General features: G+C 44.7%; 1 protein-coding gene across 3 annotated transcripts in view; it reads right to left on the bottom strand.

Moving 5' to 3' along the window:
* Window positions 1-574: 574 nt before the first annotated feature.
* The window catches only part of BASP1 (brain abundant membrane attached signal protein 1), a 96,337-nt gene continuing 77,337 nt past the window's right edge, over window positions 575-19,574 (bottom strand). For 2 of the 3 annotated variants that reach the window (XM_084850559.1, XM_084850561.1), the window contains one exon: window positions 575-2,302. In XM_084850559.1, coding sequence (XP_084706685.1) covers window positions 1,559-2,302 — 744 coding nt within the window. In that variant the 3' untranslated portion in view covers window positions 575-1,558. Of the gene's footprint in view, window positions 2,303-10,004; window positions 10,186-19,574 lie in introns of those variants that run through there. The other variant, XM_084850560.1, reaches the window with a different exon arrangement.

Below are 19,574 nucleotides of genomic sequence, written 5' to 3' on the forward strand. Positions count from 1 at the left end.
TCTCCATGGAAAACCACAGGCCTCACTGGGCAAACGTAGCTTTACAGGCTCTTTGCCTTGCTCTCCCTCCACCCCCATTGGTCACTGCCTATCCTTGTCATGACTGACATTTTTCCTTTCCTCTTACTAGATTGTGTCTGTGCAACAAAGCACCTACCATGTGCAGATCATATAGACAGCTCCTCGGCCTGCCCTGTTCTTGCTTTGCTTCCTGTGCGAGGCTTTCTCTGCTTCCTCGGCCCCACCAATCCTACTGCCAAGTTCTCTCTCTGCTCCCACCTGGGTTGCCTTTAGGGAACTGGCCTCAGCTTGTCCCTCTGATTTTGTCTCCCCCCCGGTTAGATACCTCAGCCTGACCAACGTTCTGGGGAAAAGGCCTAAAACTGGGGAGATCCAGATCCTCTTTCTTTTCCTCTGAGAAGCTTTGTCCCTATAGAGAGGCACCAGGCCCCTCTGGTGCATAACACCCTGGATTTCATAGCTAGAGGAAAGGGACCACTAACAAATATTTTTCACTATACAAAAGCAAGAAGAGTTAATCTAAATAAATTTGCAACCACTAACACCTTAGATGTTTTTAAATTATTTAATTTTTATTACTGTTGCACCATTTATACAATTACATATAATTTCAATGCATCCATTGTACATTTTGCTTTTTCATTTGTTTTTCCAATGAGTGGTGTATTGGTGTCTGTGACACAGAATGGAAGAGAAACTGGAACTGCAATGAACGCAGACTTTTTTTTTCATTTTCACTGACCAATAAACAGAACTACAGGTGCACCCAACCACGGACATGCATTAAACTCGTCATGAGAAATCTAGGTAGGCTAAGTAGGATGAGAATGCTTTTTAACTTTTTTTAACTCCCAAAAATATTTGGAGAGGAAGAAGGATCGGAGGATTGGCATTGAGGAAAAAATGTGGACAGCTACGTGAGTTTTATCTGAAAGTGGCCATTCATCCACTGCATAAAAAATACAAAATGATAAAGGCTGTAAATTAAAAAAAAACCCACAGGAAATACTGCTTTCATAAAGATCTGATTGGTGTGGCACTGGCCCAGAGGGCAGAATCAATTACATCATCACTCCCAAACCCCCATTAGAGAAAAGGAAGAAAAGAAAAGATCAAAAGATTGGTGGAGTGCATTTACAGCAGTTCAGGTACAAAAAAGAGGTGCTGCACTTTCAGACATCTGTATTGTTTTCTTATTGTAATTACTAATTGAAATACAGGATTTTGCTTGTAATATTGGCAGAAAGTATAGAGATATTTCCCCCACAAAAATACTATTTGGATTCTCCCGCCAGAGCAACCATCCCACCCCACCCCGTCCCACCCCCTCCCTCCCTCTCAAACTTAATGGGACAATCCGTTTTTGTTTTAATTTCTTCCCTTTTTATTTTTCCTGGGCAATACATATTGTTATTTCAGATCTGAAACAAGTTAGTAGAGCTGAAAAAAAGAGAATTAAAAAAAAAAAAAGACACAGGTTGTTTTAAGTGGTTAAATTTTTGTTTGTTTTGTTTTGTTTCCCAACAGGCTGTCCAATTTAATCTTTCGCTGCTATGGTTTGATCCGAATTAGTTGCCAGAGCGTCGGATGGTTTCGCTTCCTCTGGCGGGGCTGCAGGCTCTGAGGCCTTCGGAGTAGAACTAGGTGCTTCTGTTGTTGCCGGGGTCTCCTTGGAAGAAGGCGCAGCCTCGCTGCTGCTAGGTTTTGAGTCTGAAGCTGGGGCCACTTCACTTTTAGTTTCTTGGGCTGCAGGTACTGCAGGAGCCTCAGTCTTTTTGGCCTCCCCTTCCTCTTTGCCCTTGTCATCTACTTTACTAGTAGCTGTGACTTCTGAAGGCTGGGAAGCTTTTGCATCGCCGCTGGGCTCAGAGGGTTTAGGCACGTCACTGCTGGCCGGGGGAGCGGCTGAGCTCGGCTCCTCTTGCTTGGGCGCCTGCTGCTCATTGTTCTTCGGAGGCTCCACCTTTGTGTCGACTACAGCCTCTGGCTTCTCTGGGTCAGCTTTCTTGGGCTCTTCCTGGCTCCCTTTCTCTTTCTCCCCTTCCTTTTCTTCGGCCTTGCTGCCATCCACTGAGGCATCCTTGTCGCCCATCTCCTCTTTGTTATTCTCCTTCACTTCCGTGGTCTCCGTTGTGGTCTGCTGGCTCTGCTCGTTCTCCTTTGGAGCCTCCCCCTCCTCTGCGCCTGCTCCCTCAGCCTTCTTGTCCTTGTCCTTAGCCTTTTCGTCGTTCACATTGTAGCCCTTCTTCTTCTTGCTCAGCTTGCCTCCCATGTTGGAGCCCTGGAAACAAGAAAGGAGAGAGGGTTACCCCCAAAATAACATCACCGTGTATCAGCTAGGAAAACAAGCACCTATATGAGTCTGCTCTTCTCACACAACAGGAAGAGCAGTACTGGAATTTGCTATAGTGACGGAGACGGGTGGGCTGAACCAAACAAAGTTAGCCATGACTAAAACATGACTTAGTCTGGATCCAACCCAGTGATTTTACAGTTTATTTATTTTATTTTATTTATTTACAATATTTATATACCACTCCATATCTAGAACAGATTTCACAAGAAATAAAACAGTAAGAGAATAAAAAGATTAAAACACCACATTAAAATTATACTTGTTTAAAAACACAATGCCAATAAAAACCATATTTGGTCAATTAAGGAATGCCTCCTGGAACAGTGCTGTTTTCAGGACGTGCCAGAAACAATGCAGTGTTGGTGGCCTGCCTGACCTCCAGGGGCAGGGAATTCCAGAGAAAGGGGGCCACCACATTGAAGGCTCTTCTCCTGGTGGACTCCAATCAGGCAATAGGTCCATGTGGAACAACCAGGAACAAGCCCTCCGATGACCTCAGTTGCAGACCGGGGCCATATCAACACTACAAGCATCAAGAGTTTTATACTTGTTTCACTGCCACAGCTTCCCTTTGGAGAGAGGAACTGATGGTTAAACCAGTTTAAATCCATAGCATACATATGCCCACAACAAACTTGCACTATGTACTTGAGAGACAACCTTCTGTCAGGGTGTGCATTCTGCTCAATATTGCTCTTGGTGTGAGCTTCCTGTTCATCTTCTTTCACATGCCATTCAAACCATCACTGTAACCCTCGGAGGAAACTAAGATTCCCCTCCAGAGTCTAGGAGGAGGAGTAAGAGGAATTACTTCCCCCCTCCCCAAGGTATAAATGTATACAATTGGATAGAAATGGCCAACCTCCACATTCTTGAGAAATTTAACTAACCTTATCTCCCTTCTTTTCAACACCCCTCAAAATTTCTAAAGGTGAGCAGAACTCTCCACATGTATCACTAAGTTCACTCCAGGTAAGCAAATTGCCCTCCCTTATTTTAGACATCACATCCTTCATTTTGAAAGTGTCTGACCTGGTAAGCTTATGGCCACATTTGGACCATCAATCAAGATATAAAGTGCTTTAGGAACCCATGGCCCAGTGCTGTGGCCTCACGTTCTTAGCTCAGAGGTAGAGCACACGCTTCGCATGCAAAAGGTCCCAGGTTCAATCACCAGTATCTCTAGGCAGGGCTGGAAACATTCCTGCCTGAAACCCTGGAGAGCCACAGCCAGTCAGCATCAACAATGCTGGGCTAGATGGACCAACAGTCTGACTCAGTATAAGGCAACTTCCTGTGTTCCTGTATTCCCTTCCTCCCATCACATGGCAGCTTGGGTGCAAAGAGCCGGACTTGCATTATGTTGGAGTCCCTTGTTGTATCTGAACATTGACTTGATTTCCATTAAGAAGTATCAGCATCCAGAATCAGAGGCAGTATGCTTCCATGTGCCAGTTGCTGGGGAACACAAGCAGGAGAGTGCTGTTGTGCTCAAGTCCTGCTTGTGGGCTTTCTGTGGACATCCGGCTGACCACTGTGTGAACAGAATGCTGGACTAGATGAACATTTGGTCTGATCCAGCCAGGCTCTTCTTATGTCCTTATGAAATTAAGACAGGATGTGACGGGGAGAGGGAATGACATAACTTAGCTTTTACTGTTAAAATGCTGCAAATGCAGGCCTTGAATCATGGCCTGTGTATTTCCCCACATACCCTGTAACATTAGAAGATGAACTGAGGGGAGGGGTTGTTCTTAATAGTTTTTATTTGATTTTTAACATTTATATACGCAACAAAACAAAGGGCGAGGAGGAGAAAACAAGGGGATAGAGATGGGATGGGGTTTGAACTAAACGAAGACTAGAGGTATTTACACATACATATTAAAATATGCAGCCCAAATATCCAAGTAGGTGTTTGAGAGAAGCTGACAATGGTAAGATGCTGTGAAGGTTTGAGGCCTACAGAGGCAAGGTAAAAAGCCCTTGAGGCCTGGGAGGGTTTGTTGGGAGGGGGTAACCCTGAGAAGAGCAGTTTCACTTCCCTGGTTAAGTTTCATTTTCCTGAGTTAGGTTTCCTTTCTTCAGGTTTGAGACTGTAATTTCAGTTTTGGGGAAGGAGGGTATAAAAAGGGGGAGAGAGCCAGTGAGATAGGAGAGGAAAACCAGAGAGAGAGGAAGACCAAAACTTGAAGAGAGAGCAGGAAGAAGCAACCTGGAGAAGCCTAAATGCAGCTAGAGTAGGGGAACTAGCGTTTTTGCAACTTTTATTTTCCTTTCATGTCTTTTGTATCACTCAGCTCTATTCTGTAAATACCTTTACTTGTAATTGGCTTGTTTTAATTTGCCAGTAAACTGTTATGTTAAACCCCAGGTGTCAATCACCCCATGTCTACAGCCTAAACCGCACGTTATTGGAAAGGGGAAGGTAAAAGAAGGAAGGTGGGACTCTTAAGGAGGCAAGAGATCCTTACGGAGTTGCTCAGGGGGTCCAGCTCATAAGGGGAACTTTGACAGATGCACATTCTAATATGGAAAGAGTAGCAAGGTCCTCAGTCCGTTGGATAATAGGTGGTGGAAATTTGCCTTGTCAGTGCTAAACATTAGAAGAGGATCTGGCAGCTCTTACTTGCAGTGAGATTTGTGAGCCCCAGATAAGTTCAGGAGATCACAGTTTTCACTGTGGGTACAAGGATGTCCATCTCTTTATTAAACAGTGGATACTCTGATCAGCCACTTGATGCAGTGATCCTATAACCTCTTGTGCCAACTCGTAAGCGGCCATTTGGCTCCTCCAGAGAAAGCGTTATGAGGATAACAGCTTCTACGAAAGTTTCTGAATAGTGCACCAAAATCAAAATGGGCTCTGCACAAGCCACAAGAAGGGACATCAGGAGCATACAGTCACTGATGCCTAACAACATTAGAGCCACCCCATTTCTCGCAACCTGCCCATGTAGGTCACTGTGCGCTTATTATATAAAGAAAGCAATGTTTCATTCATGCCCATCCAGTCACATTGCACTTCAGAGCAGTTTTGCAAATCAGCAGGAACAAAGATTTTAAACAATAGCGAGAGCTATATTTGCTTCCAGATAGCCAATCCCCAATTAAGCCTCTATTTGTTTGCCTGGCAATGCTTGGATAACACAAGCATGCTTTTGTTTGATGTGCCTCTTCCACTTTTCCAAGTTTTTTGCTTTTTGTTTTTTCCAAGTTTTTTGCTTATGTTTTTTGACATGACCAGCAAAATGCCCGTCATTACGATTGGAGTGAGAAGTAGGGGGAGAGAGGAAGGCCAAGTGTATCTTTCTCTGTTTCAAGAGAAAGGGACCCCAAAAATACATACTCTGCACACAAGAGATAAATTCCCCCTCACCCCCAATAAGGCCATGGTCAATGAAGTCTGGCAGGTTGCCTAGTGTCAGGGGAGCAGGCTTTGCCACCCCCACAGTGGTACACCCAGTAAAGTGTAGTACTTTATTTTTATCGATAAGAGTGAATGGAATCCATGTGTTTGATGAGGATTAAGTAAATGTGCAATATGGGATGAAAGCAAAACCTGCCCCTAGTAATGGGGGTGGTGGCTGTGTGACCACAATGTTTAGGGTCAGGTTTTGCCCCCACCTGAACTCCCTATTCGAGCCCATTTAACATTGTGCTTGTATGCATTTATTCTAAAAATTATATCCTGCCAGTCAGGCCAACCGTGGCTCTTGTGGCTAGCAGCAGCTACCCACGGAACTGAAAGGCTCTCATTCAGGTGTATGGGGAAAGTTTGGAGGCTGCATTGGAGAATACATCCGAGGAAAGGCATTTTAGCCTTCCCCAGCCTGGCACCTTCCAGATGCTTTTGCCTGTAGCCCCAATCACCCCCAACCACTTGCCAAGCTGGCTGGGGCTGATGGGAGTTGTAGTCCAAAAACACCTGGAGGCTGCCAGGTTGAAGAAGCCTGATCCAAAGACATTTCATGCCAGGAGTAGGGATGTTGCAAGCGCCTGACTGAGTCTGGGAGTCCAGCAGACTCCCCTTTGCCTGACCCCCAGACCCCGCTCGCAGAGCTGTGGGGCACTTGCATGCACGCTTGTTGAGCGCTGCACAGTCCAGTGAGCAGGGACGGGCCGCGGCAGCAGCTCGGCAACCACTCCCGCTTGGTGGGCGCAGGCGAGTCCATCCATCCTTAGCCAGGAGGGAGGAGTACTTGCCCAATCGGAAGTGGCATGTGGTGTGTGTGCTTCCATGGCCTGGGACAGCAATGCTACCCAAGGCAAAAGCAGCCAGTGAAGTACTGCTTCTTATGTGACAGGCGCACACACAACTATATAAACAAGGGGTGGGTGTTTTGGAACAAGAGTCATTTCATCTCAGGGGCAAGTGTTCTTCAGGCCAGAACGAGTCGAGATAACATACACACACAACCCTACTCTATGATCAGCCTCCTCTCCTTCTGCACAAACACGCATAAATAGGCCCTTTGGGAAGGGCCGTAGCTCTTTGGCAGAACACATGCTTTGCACACAGAAGGTCCCAGGTTCAATCCCCAGCATCTCCAGGTAGGGCTGGAAAAATTCCTGCCTGAAACCCTGGAGAGCCGCAGCCAGTCAGTGTCAACAATACTGGTCTTAGATGGACAAAGGGACTGACTCGGTATAAGGCAGCTGCCTATGTTCCAGTCAACACAGTGGCCCAGGTGACCACCATAGGCTCTGGGGAGAAGGAGCCACCCCATGATCTGGCATGGTACTCCATGAAGCTCTTGAGATGGATTAAATTCCAGCATCTTCTAAAAGACAGACATCCATGTACCTAGCGTTATTCTGTTTTGTTGTTGTTCAGTCGTTCAGTCATGTCCGACTCTTCGTGACCCCATGGACCATAGCACTCCAGGCCTTCCTGTCCTGCGCTCTCTCCCGGAGTGTGCTCAAGTTCATATTCATTGCATCGGTGATGCTATCTAGCCATCTCATCCTCTGCCGTCCCCTTCTCCTTTTGCCTTAGTCTTTCCCAGCATCAGGGTCTTTTCCAGAGAGTTTTCTCTTCGCATTAGGTGGCCAAAATATTTGAGCTTCAGCTTCAGTATCTGTCCTTCCAATGAGCACTCAGGGTTGATTTCCTTTAGGATGGACTGATTTGACCTCCTTGCAGTCCAGGGGACTCGTAAGAGTCTTCTCCAGCACCACAGTTCGAAAGCATCAATTCTTCGGCGCTCAGCCTTCCTTATAGTCCAGCTCTCACAGCCGTACATTACTACTGGGAAAACCATAGCTTTGATTAGACGGACCTTTGTCGACAAGGAGATGTCTCTGCTTCTTACTATGCTGTCTAGGTTTGCCATAGCTTTCCTCCCAAGGAGCAAGCGTCTTTTAATTTCATGGCTACAGTCACCGTCTGCGGTGATCTTGGAGCCCAAGAAAGTAAAATCTGTCACTGCATCCATTTCTTCCCCTTCTATATGCCAGGAAGTGATGGGGCCAGATGCCATGATCTTAGTTTTTTTAATGTTGAGTTTCAAACCAGCTTTTGCACTCTCCACTTTCACCCTCAACAAGAGGCTCTTGAGATCCTCTTCGCTTTCTGCCATTAGGGTGGTATCGTCTGCATATCGGAGGTTGTTGATAATTCTCCCAGCAATCTTAATTCCGACCTCTGATTCATCCAACCCGGCATTTCTCATGATGTACTCTGCATATAAGTTAAATAAGCAGGGTGACAATATGCAGCCTTGTCGTACTCCTTTCCCAATTTTGAACCACTCGGTTGTTCCATGTCTGGTTCTTACTGTTGCTTCTTGACCCTCGTACAGGTTTCTCAGGAGACAGGTAAGGTGGTCTGGTACTCCCATCACTTGAAGAATTTGCCACAGTTTGTTGTGATCCACACAATCAAAGGCTTTAGCGTAGTCAATGAAGCAGAAATAGACATTTTTCTGGAATTCTCTTGCCTTCTCCATGATCCAGTGAATGTTGGCGATTTGATCTGTTATTCTGTTACTGTTGTAATAATTTGACACGCATGCTCATATTTTGGACTAGTCAAGAGACCACATTTCCCCCTTCCTTTTTTAATCAGTCAAATGCCAAACCTAAGTCAGGTCTTTTTCCCAGCCCTGCTCTCTTTTAACTAGAGATACCAAATGGGGTCTAAACCTGGAACTTCGAATGAGCCAAGCATGTGCTCTACCACTGAGCGGTGGTTTGTGCCAGTGTTGCTCCTGCAGGATGTTGTCTTAGTCTCCCGAAGGGATGGTGCAATCTTGCAAACCAGCCTCCAAAGCTCTAATTAACTCTCAAGATTCACAGAAACAAGTGCAAGGTTTTCTTCCCACCCTCCTTGCCTTCATACCAAGGTAAGGGGCTGGAACAGGCGCTGTCCACAGCTAAGCTGCATTCATGTTGAAGTAACAGTGAATGAAACTAGCTGTGGAGAGACATGGGTTGGAGAGTACAAAGGCTGAAGCAAGAGGCCCCCACTTGTAGCTCTGAAAGTCCCAGCTGCTTCAAATGGGCTTCCCAGCAAAGTTCCCAGTACATTGTGGCCCAAAGGAATTTATACGAAGCTGATGAAAGCATCCGGAGATTAAGACCATGGAAAACAACACAAGGCATGGCTACCTTTGAACACCCTGGGAGGGCTACATTTCATTAGGCCTGCATCAAAATTGCATTCATGTTGAAGGAACAGTGGAAGAAACCAGCTTGTTGCATATTATCAAGTCTCTGTTGCTTCAAGAATGCATTTGTAAAGTTACATTATAAAGCAACGGTAGCATAAAACCTTCCTTAGGAGAAAAAAAGATATCTCAAAGCAGTGAGAAAGCTTCCAAGTTCACCAGAGCTCTTCTTCAACTAGATGTTAAGCAAGAAACTAAATGGGAAGGGGGGGGGAGAGAGAGAGAGAAAGTTGCTGGACATGATGACCTGTAGTTTGATATAGTCAGGTGCTATATGGGTACTTGTATGTTTTGCCCCATGGGACAAATAGCTTGGGGAGGATTTTCACTGGAAAAATGATGTGGGGAAAGGGTTAAGTCCTTTCCCATAATGCCATGGCCCCAATCTGAACTGGGAAGCCCATGGCTGCTAGTAAACCTCTACAAATCAGGATCATGTAACTCAATGGGGCTTACTTCTGAGTAGACATGTAGAAGATTGAACTGTTCATTAGGGACCATGCTAGCTGCAAAAAAGATCTGAGGGACAAAGAAGAAATAGCTGCTCACCCTTTGAAAACATAAATGCAGCAGTTATTTAGATCTGTCTCTAGCACTAATCAGAAGACATGGGTCTCTTGTAAGGTAGATGGCAGAAGTAAAAAGATATGGCTTTTATATATTCATTCATTTTTTTTAAAATCATACAATTTACACCCCAAAAAGCACCCAAGATAGCTCATAATAATATGAAAATATATAGTGATAAAACAAAAAAAATATGTAGTTGTCCTAATAGTAGCAAAGCTAAAGATTACTTTTAGGTTATGCATTAGGTATACAGTCAATAGAAGCCAAGCAGGTTAGTGTTACTTAATCCAATTTGGGTGAAGTTTCTTTCAAGCTGTTCAGATCAGAGTGCTGGAAAGGAAGAATGTAAAGGAGGTGGCAGTCTCTCAGTGGTGCTTAGGACTCACCTGACCACTCTCACTTTGCTTGTGAGGAAGCCACTGGATGAGGGCTATCAGGTGGACCTCCTTCCCTCTGCGGTGCAGAGGATGGGACTGCTTGGCACCTGTCAGATTGAGTGACAGCGGACTGCAGTGTTTGCAAATATTCAGCCACACAAATTCAACTGAGTAAAGAACTGGTGGGGAAGAAAGGTTTCTCGTGCCAGTAAAAACAGAAGAGTCATCTAAACCTCCTGTCAGCAACAACTCTGCCTGAAACTAGAAAGTTAAGAAATAGTTTCTTCCCCTTGGCATTTCCCCGACTTCCCTTTTTTTCTTCTTTTTGGTTCATTCTCCCATAGTAGGTCTGTCACACCACATTTCTCCATATCCGCTTCCACTGTTTCATTACACATTACTTTGGCCTCCCCTCTTGCTTATCTTTTTCATTTCCTTTCCAAAATAATCATAGCTACCTGGTTCCCCATACTGAAACCTCCTCACTTCTCCCATTTTCCATTCTTGTTGCTTAGGCCTCCTGTCCTTCAGAAAACTTTGTCATTTTGGAGTCTCAGCTTTCCTCACTACATCCCAATTTCTGCAAATGCCCACACAGAATATTTTATGGAGGAAAAGAGGTTTTGTCATATGTGAACAGGAGGGTCACAGTGTGGTACTAAGCATAGGGTTAGCAGCATATCTTACCAAAGGATATCTTTTTAATTAACTGTACATTCTCTGGTCAGCATTCAAGATGTTTTTGTTAAGAGGGCCACTCTGAGAAGAGGGCTGTGGGTTGGGATGTATGAGAAATTCAATTTAGTTCATTTTTTTTATCAAGATTTACCCACTTTGCACCTTCCAGACTGAACACAGACTCAGACACAAACCGTGGTTGAAGTCCATACATTTCCAAGCTTGCAATGTGATTAACAGACCCCCAAAAATGTGTTCAGCAGCACACATACATTTGCAAAATGCTCATGAAAAAATGTGTACTTTTTAAAAATGTGGACAAATACGCTTTAATCAATGGGAGAAGAATGTGTGCATTTCAAAGATGCGCACAACTGATGTGTATGTTTGGGGAAATATGCATGAAAATACACACAGATTTTCATGTGAAAAGGAAAAACAAAGTTCACAATCTGATACAGACATGAGTCAGAATAAGCTTCAAGATGGAATTTGGAGAACTTTGGCAAGCTCGAGTTTTGCTGATTTGCACTTCTCTAGCTAAGGGTGAACAAAGGGCACAGTCCCCAAAATGGCTGCCGCCAAGTCACATTTATGCTGCTCATCTATATCCCTGTTGAACCTCTGGAGGTGTAAAGCCAGACAGAACCCTCAGAGGGCTGAGGACCTACACTGCCAGCATCCTATCTAGCCAGAGTTGCTAGTATTGACCTGTGCGGCATGAGCACACCAGAATAGAATATTCCCTCAGCCATGGTTACTTCAGGTGTCAGCACTGCAAACACAGGAGGTGCCAGCAGCCCAGTTTAGACATAACAGCAGCTACGCAGACGACCACACAACGCAGTTTTGTATATATGTCTAGCATCACGTTTAAATTCGGCCTAACAGCATGGTGTGATGGATGCTATTGAGGGACTTCTGTCTTTCTGAGGATAGATCTCGTGGTTCATCAATGTCCTAGGGCCAGCATTTAATCCGCATGGAGCCTTCATCTTTCCTATCTACTTTATGCATGACTACTATAATAATCCAATATGAATATTGTAATATATTGAATATATGAATAATGTAAACTCTTGCATATGTAAGTGTATGTCTGTCTATATAAATTATTGAATTACAGACATGAGAGGTGCTCAGAAATAGCTTTAAACATCACCTGTGAAAACACCCTTTTAGGCTGTTGCTAAGGCCTAGGCCCATAGGACCCCGAATCTATTTCCAAAACTATTTCCTAGGGCCCCAGAGCTATTCCCCAGAGCCCTGAGTGTCCATTGGTGCCAACTGAAGACTTTTTTTCTCAGCTCAATTGCCATGCAGGGGGTGTTTTTCAAGGGCAATTGCAGCTGGGGAGGGAAGAATTAACACACACACCTCTGCATAGCAATTAAGTTTGGGGGGGGGGAACCTTTTCCACTCGTTTGGGATGATCTGGGGTTTTTTATCGCTCTTCCCTGCCACCTCTGTAGCCTGGCAAAACACCCTACTGTTCTGGGCTCACACGTAATGTCAACCCATGTCACAACCTAACAATGAACCATAAGTTCTTTCTGGATTGTTCCTGGTTAACAAACCATGCTTTGTTAATGTAGCCAGGTTCACACATCACAACCCAGAATTCAACAAACCATGGGTTAAATAAACTATAGGTTAGTGTTATGTGCAAACCAGGTCACCGTGACCTGGTTCGCTGTAACGACAACCCAAAGTAGGGGTTGAGTGTGAGTTGCCATTGAATCGTGGGTTATTGTTGAATCGTAGGTTCTCGTTATGTAAAAACCCAGCACTATGGTTTAATTATGGGTTGTTAACCTTGAACAACCCAGAGTTCACAACCCAACAACAAACCATGGATTCTCTTCCTGGGTTGTTCCTGGTTAACAACTCATAGTTAAACCATAGTGCAGGATTCACACATAAGAACAAGCTATGATTAAACAACAACCCATTATTCAATGCAGCCCATAATTCAACAACAACAACAACAACAACACAACCCATACTCTTGCGTTGTCATTACATGCGAATCAGGTCAGTGTGTGTAGGATTGCAGTCTTAGGCTGCAATCCTACACTTACGAGACAGTAAGTCGCACTGCAGACAGTGGAACTTACTTCCAAGTAAATGCATAGGATTATGCTATTAGCCACTGACTAACCAGCCCAACGCAAGTTATCTCACATCACAGGAAAGTTTAGAGAAAGGCAGGCCAAATCCAACTCCAAAAGCTTTCCCTTTGGCTACCAGCTTAGGTTCTGATGCCAAAGAGAAAAACACACAGTTATGCATTTCTGCCACTTTCTCCAAGGGGAAATACAGGCACTCTTTAAATACAGGAGTCTTTAAACCCATCTCCTACAACCCCTCCTGCATGAACAGCAAGAGGCTTTGGCAGATCCCTCCTCTTATTACATACCACAGCTGTTCACTCCTACACCCAAGCGAATACACAGGGGAAATAGTACTGAACGATCTCTACGAAAGCCTCCATTATTGTTCACATTAGAGGTGAGAGGATTAAGAGCCCTTTGCCTATGTTTTGGCTTGTTTAGGAGTGAGCCAGTGGGCAGAGCTAATGTTGCAGGCTCTTCAGCTCTTGCTCAGTTAAAAATATGGCCCCTATCAAATATTAGATGCTGACTATGGAGTTTATAGGATGAGCTCAACCAGCATGGTGCAAGGTTGGCAGGAAAAAAGCTGAGAATTCCCTGCATTGTACCACCCCAATATCCTCCAGGTTGCAAGTTGAGAGATTTCCCCTCTACCAACCACAGGGAAATCAGGTCTAGAACTCTGAAAATGCTCTGATGCTTTAGCTTTCTACCCCTTCTGTTGTAGAGACAGCATTCCGTCCCATCCCATCTCCGCTTAATATCAGCATTTGCCTTTCGCTCCGGCAATAGTTCCTTACTTTCTCCCTTTCTCAGCAGTGAAGAGATCGATTAAGCCGCTTGGTTTATTAAGTGGTGTTATAGATTTATTTGCAGCCACTCTGTTCATCCTCTGCAACACCTCAGTAGACATGTCCTTGCTGTTTCAGATATTTAGGGAGCAATCCTAATGGGGTAGGCGACCACCCCCGAACTCGGAGGCAACCACCTATCCAATGTGGGGCAGGAGGAGCACAGAGGGGATCTTCTCCGTGCTCCGGCCACCCTACATTCGCAGCTAGAGGGCCAATTTCGGCTGTCTAGCTGTGGGACTTTGGAGTGGGGGGGAGGCTGGATGACGCATAGGAAGCATCGTACTGGCACTTCCACACTCCCCGCCTCCAGAAATGCCCCCTTTCACCCCGCTCCACATTGCTCACCCAAGCCTGGAGCCCGGGGACAATCCGCACCGCCTACAAGGTGACGGGGGGCAGGGGGGCGGTTTTCCAGGAACCGACCTCAGAGCACAGGCTCCGGGGTCAGTTCCCAGAGACTGAACAATCCTATGGCTGTTTAACTGCTGTCTAGTGGCCAAAGGATTGCGCTCTTATAGCATGATGCGGTTATAAATGACTCTCTCGTTTTAAAGTAAAAATTTCTCACCCCTCACGCAAAAGCTTTGATAGTACACCAGGTTTCACCAGTGGGAGGAAGATCAAGCCAATGAGAGAGTTCATCCTCCACTGAGGACCGAAACAGACATTTCTTTTTTTTTCTTTTTTCTTTTTATTTAAAAATTTATACAACATATTATAAACTCATCACATAAAATATAAATGCAATGCACACTCACAGAAAATAATCAAATTTCAGCTTTGGAATTTAAAGATATTCTATGGTACCAACAAAGTCATCTTTTTGAATTCGTTCACATCTTTTTTTATTGTTCTAGAGTAGGCACAGGGGGGCCAATCCGGATCTTTAAAGCCCCACCCCCACTCTAGGGTCCTAATCCAGATAGGGCTCTCTGCACCTACTCTAGAGTCAAAATGAAAACAAAAAAGATGTAGCCACTACATATAGATATACAATAATGACCAGGTTCACACGATCACTGCAGCCCACCATGATTTATTTAAGCTACAGTGGGTTGTAGCGCATGCCGGGTGGCTTTTCAAGATTCAAGTCACAACCATGGCTTCTCACATTGTCCAAACCCAGCGAAGGTGGGTTATAGACATGGTTAACAAACTACCCCGAACCCATGGGCTGTTTTAGGGTTGTTCGTGGTTCATTAACCATGCCAACAACCACACTCACTGGGTTCAGACAACATGACAAGCCACAGTCACAGTTTGAATATTCAAAATGGCTGCTTGCACATGCCGCAGCCCACTATGCCTTAAATAAGCCACAATGGGCTGCTTGATTGTGCAAACCATCTGTTTTGTCCCTGAAACTAAGGGCACCAACAGAAGCTTCCCTCCCAGGGCTTATTTCAGCTTGGTGGGGGAATGTTCAGCGGGGTTGTGGAATAGAGAGAAAAATTTAAATGCTCCCTCACTGTGCACCATTTAATGGCATGTATACCTCGGTCCTAACCCTAAGTAAATGTGACTGCATTTGGGCATTATCTTTCTGTTAGCCTCACCAATCTTTTCTCCCCTCCCCTCCCTCTGTTATCATCCCCTCTCTCAAAATTCAGATTGTAAGCTACTTTTGAAGCTGCTCTGTTCACCCCCTGTCACACCTCAATAGATGTGTCCTTGTAAGCTCCTGGGGGTGCAGCCCTACCCAAGTTATCCAACATCACAGGAGGGTTTAGAGTAGGAATAGGCCAAGTCCACCCCCAAAAGCTGTTGGTTCAAGTTGCACTGTAAAGTATCATGTATGTTTATGGTTCTGGGATGATAATGATGGTGATGATATGCAAAATATGGAACAGATTGCTGTACTGCCTATAAAATCCCATGCCATGGTAAACAAGGTATTCTTCGATTTTTTTCCAGCTACAGCCCCAAAGGATAACACTTCTAGAACAAGCCATGATGTTCTTTGAACACCACAGGCAAATGTATAATGCAAAAAGAAAAGAAGTCAACAAAGCTAGCACTTCTAATCAGTCTTGTGATAACCTTCGTTGCTGATGTAGTGATATTGGCATCTATATGTCATGCTAATCTCATCCAGGAGAAATTTGAAGCCCTCTGCACTGAACCAGAATGCCTGTGCTTTGCAGAAAATGACTCCAAGCAATAATATGTTTTACCAAAAGCCCTGGGCCTTTAACACAGAAAGTTTACAATTATAGGATGTCCCCAGTGATTTCCTAATGAGATAAGGGTTTGTTTCCCATAACCGTCTCGAACATGTGTTGCATTTTATGATCCAGATGCTGAACATAGTAAAGCTTTGCACCAATGAATATTGCTATTTGTGGGGCCGCATTTCCCTAGTCAGCTGGATATTTTTCATTGCAGCAGCAGCAGGTCGAAAGGTGAGAGAAGTGCATATAGTTCTTCTGTATGGCAGCATGGATTGTTAAAAAGAACAGTGGGGTACCTGTAGACCTCTCCATTTCATCAAATGTTTTAATCATATAATTACAGGACTGGGGAAACCATGTAACCCTAAAAAGTTCATGGGAGTAAGAGATGTCATACATCCATTCTGGCATTTGCCTGGGTAAGCCATTAGACAGGGCTGTATGAATTCCACATCACTCCATGCGAATGCATAAATTGGTACCACTGGGTGCTGAATCCCACATCTGAGAACCTCATGTTGCTTTCTTCTATTTTCTTTTTAAAGCAAAGACAAGTTTCTAGACCTTAAGGCTGCAAAGATGTACTTGGAAATGTGTGAACAATGCATGGGGAAATCTCAGAAAGAGTCAGATTTCCATGGATCAGGCCAATGCAGGGTATTCAAGCCCCTTGCCTCTGCTCATCGAACAGCTGAAATACAACTGTGTGTGTGTTTGTGTGTATATGCACACAAGAGAGACATCAATAGAGAGGGAGAAAGATTTGTTTCATCTGCATAATTCATCCAAACTGCAGATACATCTTGGCATGAAATTCTTTAGATAGATAGATAGATAGATAGATAGATAGATAGATAGATAGATAGATAGATACGCAGGCTCAGACTATTTACCATGCTGATATTAGGCAACAGAGAGGATGAATTTTAAACTCTGCAAATTCACATTATGGCAGCCTTATTATGACATCGTTAAATGACTTCTTTTAGCCTGATTCTCATACATATTTTAGAGCAAGAGTAACACGGGGAGATAAGAAAATGGGATTTGAAATCATGTGTTGAGAAGAGTGAGACAATAAATAGCATTGCAGCTGATGACTTTGGTACACTGATAGTGGAGCAAAGTGGAGAATCTAATGCCAACAGTCCCAATCCAGTCATTAGACACCTACAGTGGTGATCAACTATCCAAGTATAACTACAAAACAGGTGTAACAGCAGTGAAGTTGCCATCTGGAAATGGCAGCCAGCTTTAAAATAGAACTAGCCAAACCCTCTCTTATTGTTGATACATTGGCAGCAATATATGTGGCATGTTATAGAGTAACATCGACAAAAAAGACCAGTCTCTGCCCCAAAGAACTTACAATCTCCATTTAGATGGGTGGGGGGGGGACAGATAAGGGCAGGGAAGGAGGAAAAAAACAGGCACCAATGAGAAGATGCTGTTACATGGACTAGGATGAAATCAGTGGGACTTAAGAGCGCTTAACTTTGGCCAGATCATGGCCACAGTGGGGGGTATATGAAATGCCCAGGGTTATGAAAGATCTGGACCAAAATTATGCAGACTGTAGTAGAACAGTTACTCGTGGGCTTCACTAGTGTCAGGCCCACATAACATTTAATAATGCCCTGTCAGTGGTGTAGTGGAGCCAGCGCTCCCAGCACTTTTTGATTATAAGGGAAGTTGACACGTTCCCTCTGAGCTTAACTGCAATCCCAGCAGTACCTGGGAGGGAATGAATTTTGACAACACTATATGGTTCCCTGTTGTAATGCAAAGTATTTGGGGGTGGCTTGGTCTTGAATGGGCAATTAAGACCCATTAGCTTTACAAAAGATTTGCTCCTGGTGGACATGAAAGCCGCTAGAACTGGTTTCTTGATATGGATCAATGCAGCTGCCTGCATTTTTGGACTCTCCTTGGGGGCGTGGCTATGGGAACTGTCATGAAGAACGACTGCACTTCAAAATTTACCACTACACCACTGTGCCTTGTACGTTTAAAGAGGTACAACGAAAGCATTTTCTGCTCAGGAACGTCTCTCGCAGATTCATGTTCTGATGCAAGAGTAAGAAGGCAAAACTGTTTTCTCAGTTGTATGTCCTTCTTAAGTTCAATGGGGCTAATTCTCTAGGAAGTATGCTTAAGAGTGCAGTCTTAACCCTTCAGATACAAAACCCTAATGTAGTTACTACAGGGTTTTTCTCATTCTACTTTTAAAAGATACGACTGGGCTGTTGGGGATAACATCCGTAGTGTACGATGCATGAAAAAATATCTCAAATGTATTTACTCGTGTTCTACCAGGAGCTCTACTTCAAGAACCTTCTTTATTTAAACTTCAAGAAATTGGATTGGCTCCTAATATAAGTTGACTTAGGGCACAATCCCGTGCATGTCTATACAGAACAAAGTCCTACAACTCCCAGCATTCCCTAGCCACCCATTCTGCCTGGGGAATGCTAAGAGTTGTGGGACTTTGTTCTGTCTAAACATGCATAGGATTACACCTTAAAGGAACTTAACAGAAGAATAGTTTTCTGTTCCCTCCTCCCTGCTGCAGCCACCTGCAAACCCCAAAATGCCTTTCTGGCGTGTTGGGGTCACTCAAGAGCAATGTGGGATGGGGTACAAGGGGATACTGGGGAAGGAGAAGATGAGAACCTTCCTTATCTTAGGATTCAAACCCCCGCACCCACCTTCCAGAGAGGCCATTGATTTCAATGGGAGAGTAAAGCAAATGCTTCTGGCTGCAGTCCTACATACACTTACTGAGAACAAGTCTAATTGAATTCAGTGATGCTTACTTATTAGTAGACATGTATTGGAATGAACTGTGAATCTCTCCCACTGAAATGTATCAAAAGTCTTTCACTCTGGCAGGGTTGTGCTCAGTGTTATTTGCTGTGAGTGTCTTTCCACAAAAATGCATTCTATCACCAAATGCTATTGCTTAAGTCCCTGTATTTCTACCCCACCTTTCCATTAAAATGTTCAGTGCTCATTACAAAACTTAAAAACAATAAGATCATAACAAACACAAGACATGCAGAAAGCAACAGCAGATAAAGTACAGCAGCAAGGAGCCTAAAGAGATGATAGGCAGGCAGGCAGGCAGGCAGGCAGGCAGGGAGGAAGGCAGACAGAGTTTCTTCAGGGTTCCTTATTGTGGGAACTCTGTAAGCACATTCAAATGAACATGTTTATAGATCCCTTTTCAGTCTAAACTAGAAGCCAGGCATGCGGAGACACTGAGGGTAGGGGTGACATGCACACTCACGTCCCCATCCACACTTTAGCTCTATATGCGAGGAAGTGAATACCTGCATAGGGCTATGGATATAGAGAGAGAGCCCCCTTTTGTGTGACGGAGCTACTGCCAGGGCCAGCTCAAGACATTTTGCTGCCTGAGACGAAGGACAAGATGGCGCCCCCCACCCCTTCCATGGACAGAAGATGACTGCTGAGTCTCACTTCAATACTAGTGATGGGAGAGCATCCTTCGCTGCCCCTGAGGGCAGCAGGCTAGTTTAAGGGGTTCAGGGTAGGCCGTGTGATACATGCAGTTCTGTCCTCCAACAGAGGAGGGATGGCCAGGAGGGCTGTCCCCACACCACCCAGCCTGGGGCAGCCACCTCATTCTGCCTAATGGTAGGGCTGGCCCTGGTGCCGCTCCTTCCTATCACCTCAAACCATGTGGGCAGAGCCCACACCAAAACTCCTCTCCATACCAGTGTTGCCCCTGGGAGAAGC

This window comes from Heloderma suspectum, chromosome 4 (assembly GCF_057233095.1).
Source record: "Heloderma suspectum isolate Gila_16-S chromosome 4, 16-S_ref, whole genome shotgun sequence".
Classification (NCBI taxonomy): domain Eukaryota; kingdom Metazoa; phylum Chordata; class Lepidosauria; order Squamata; family Helodermatidae; genus Heloderma; species Heloderma suspectum.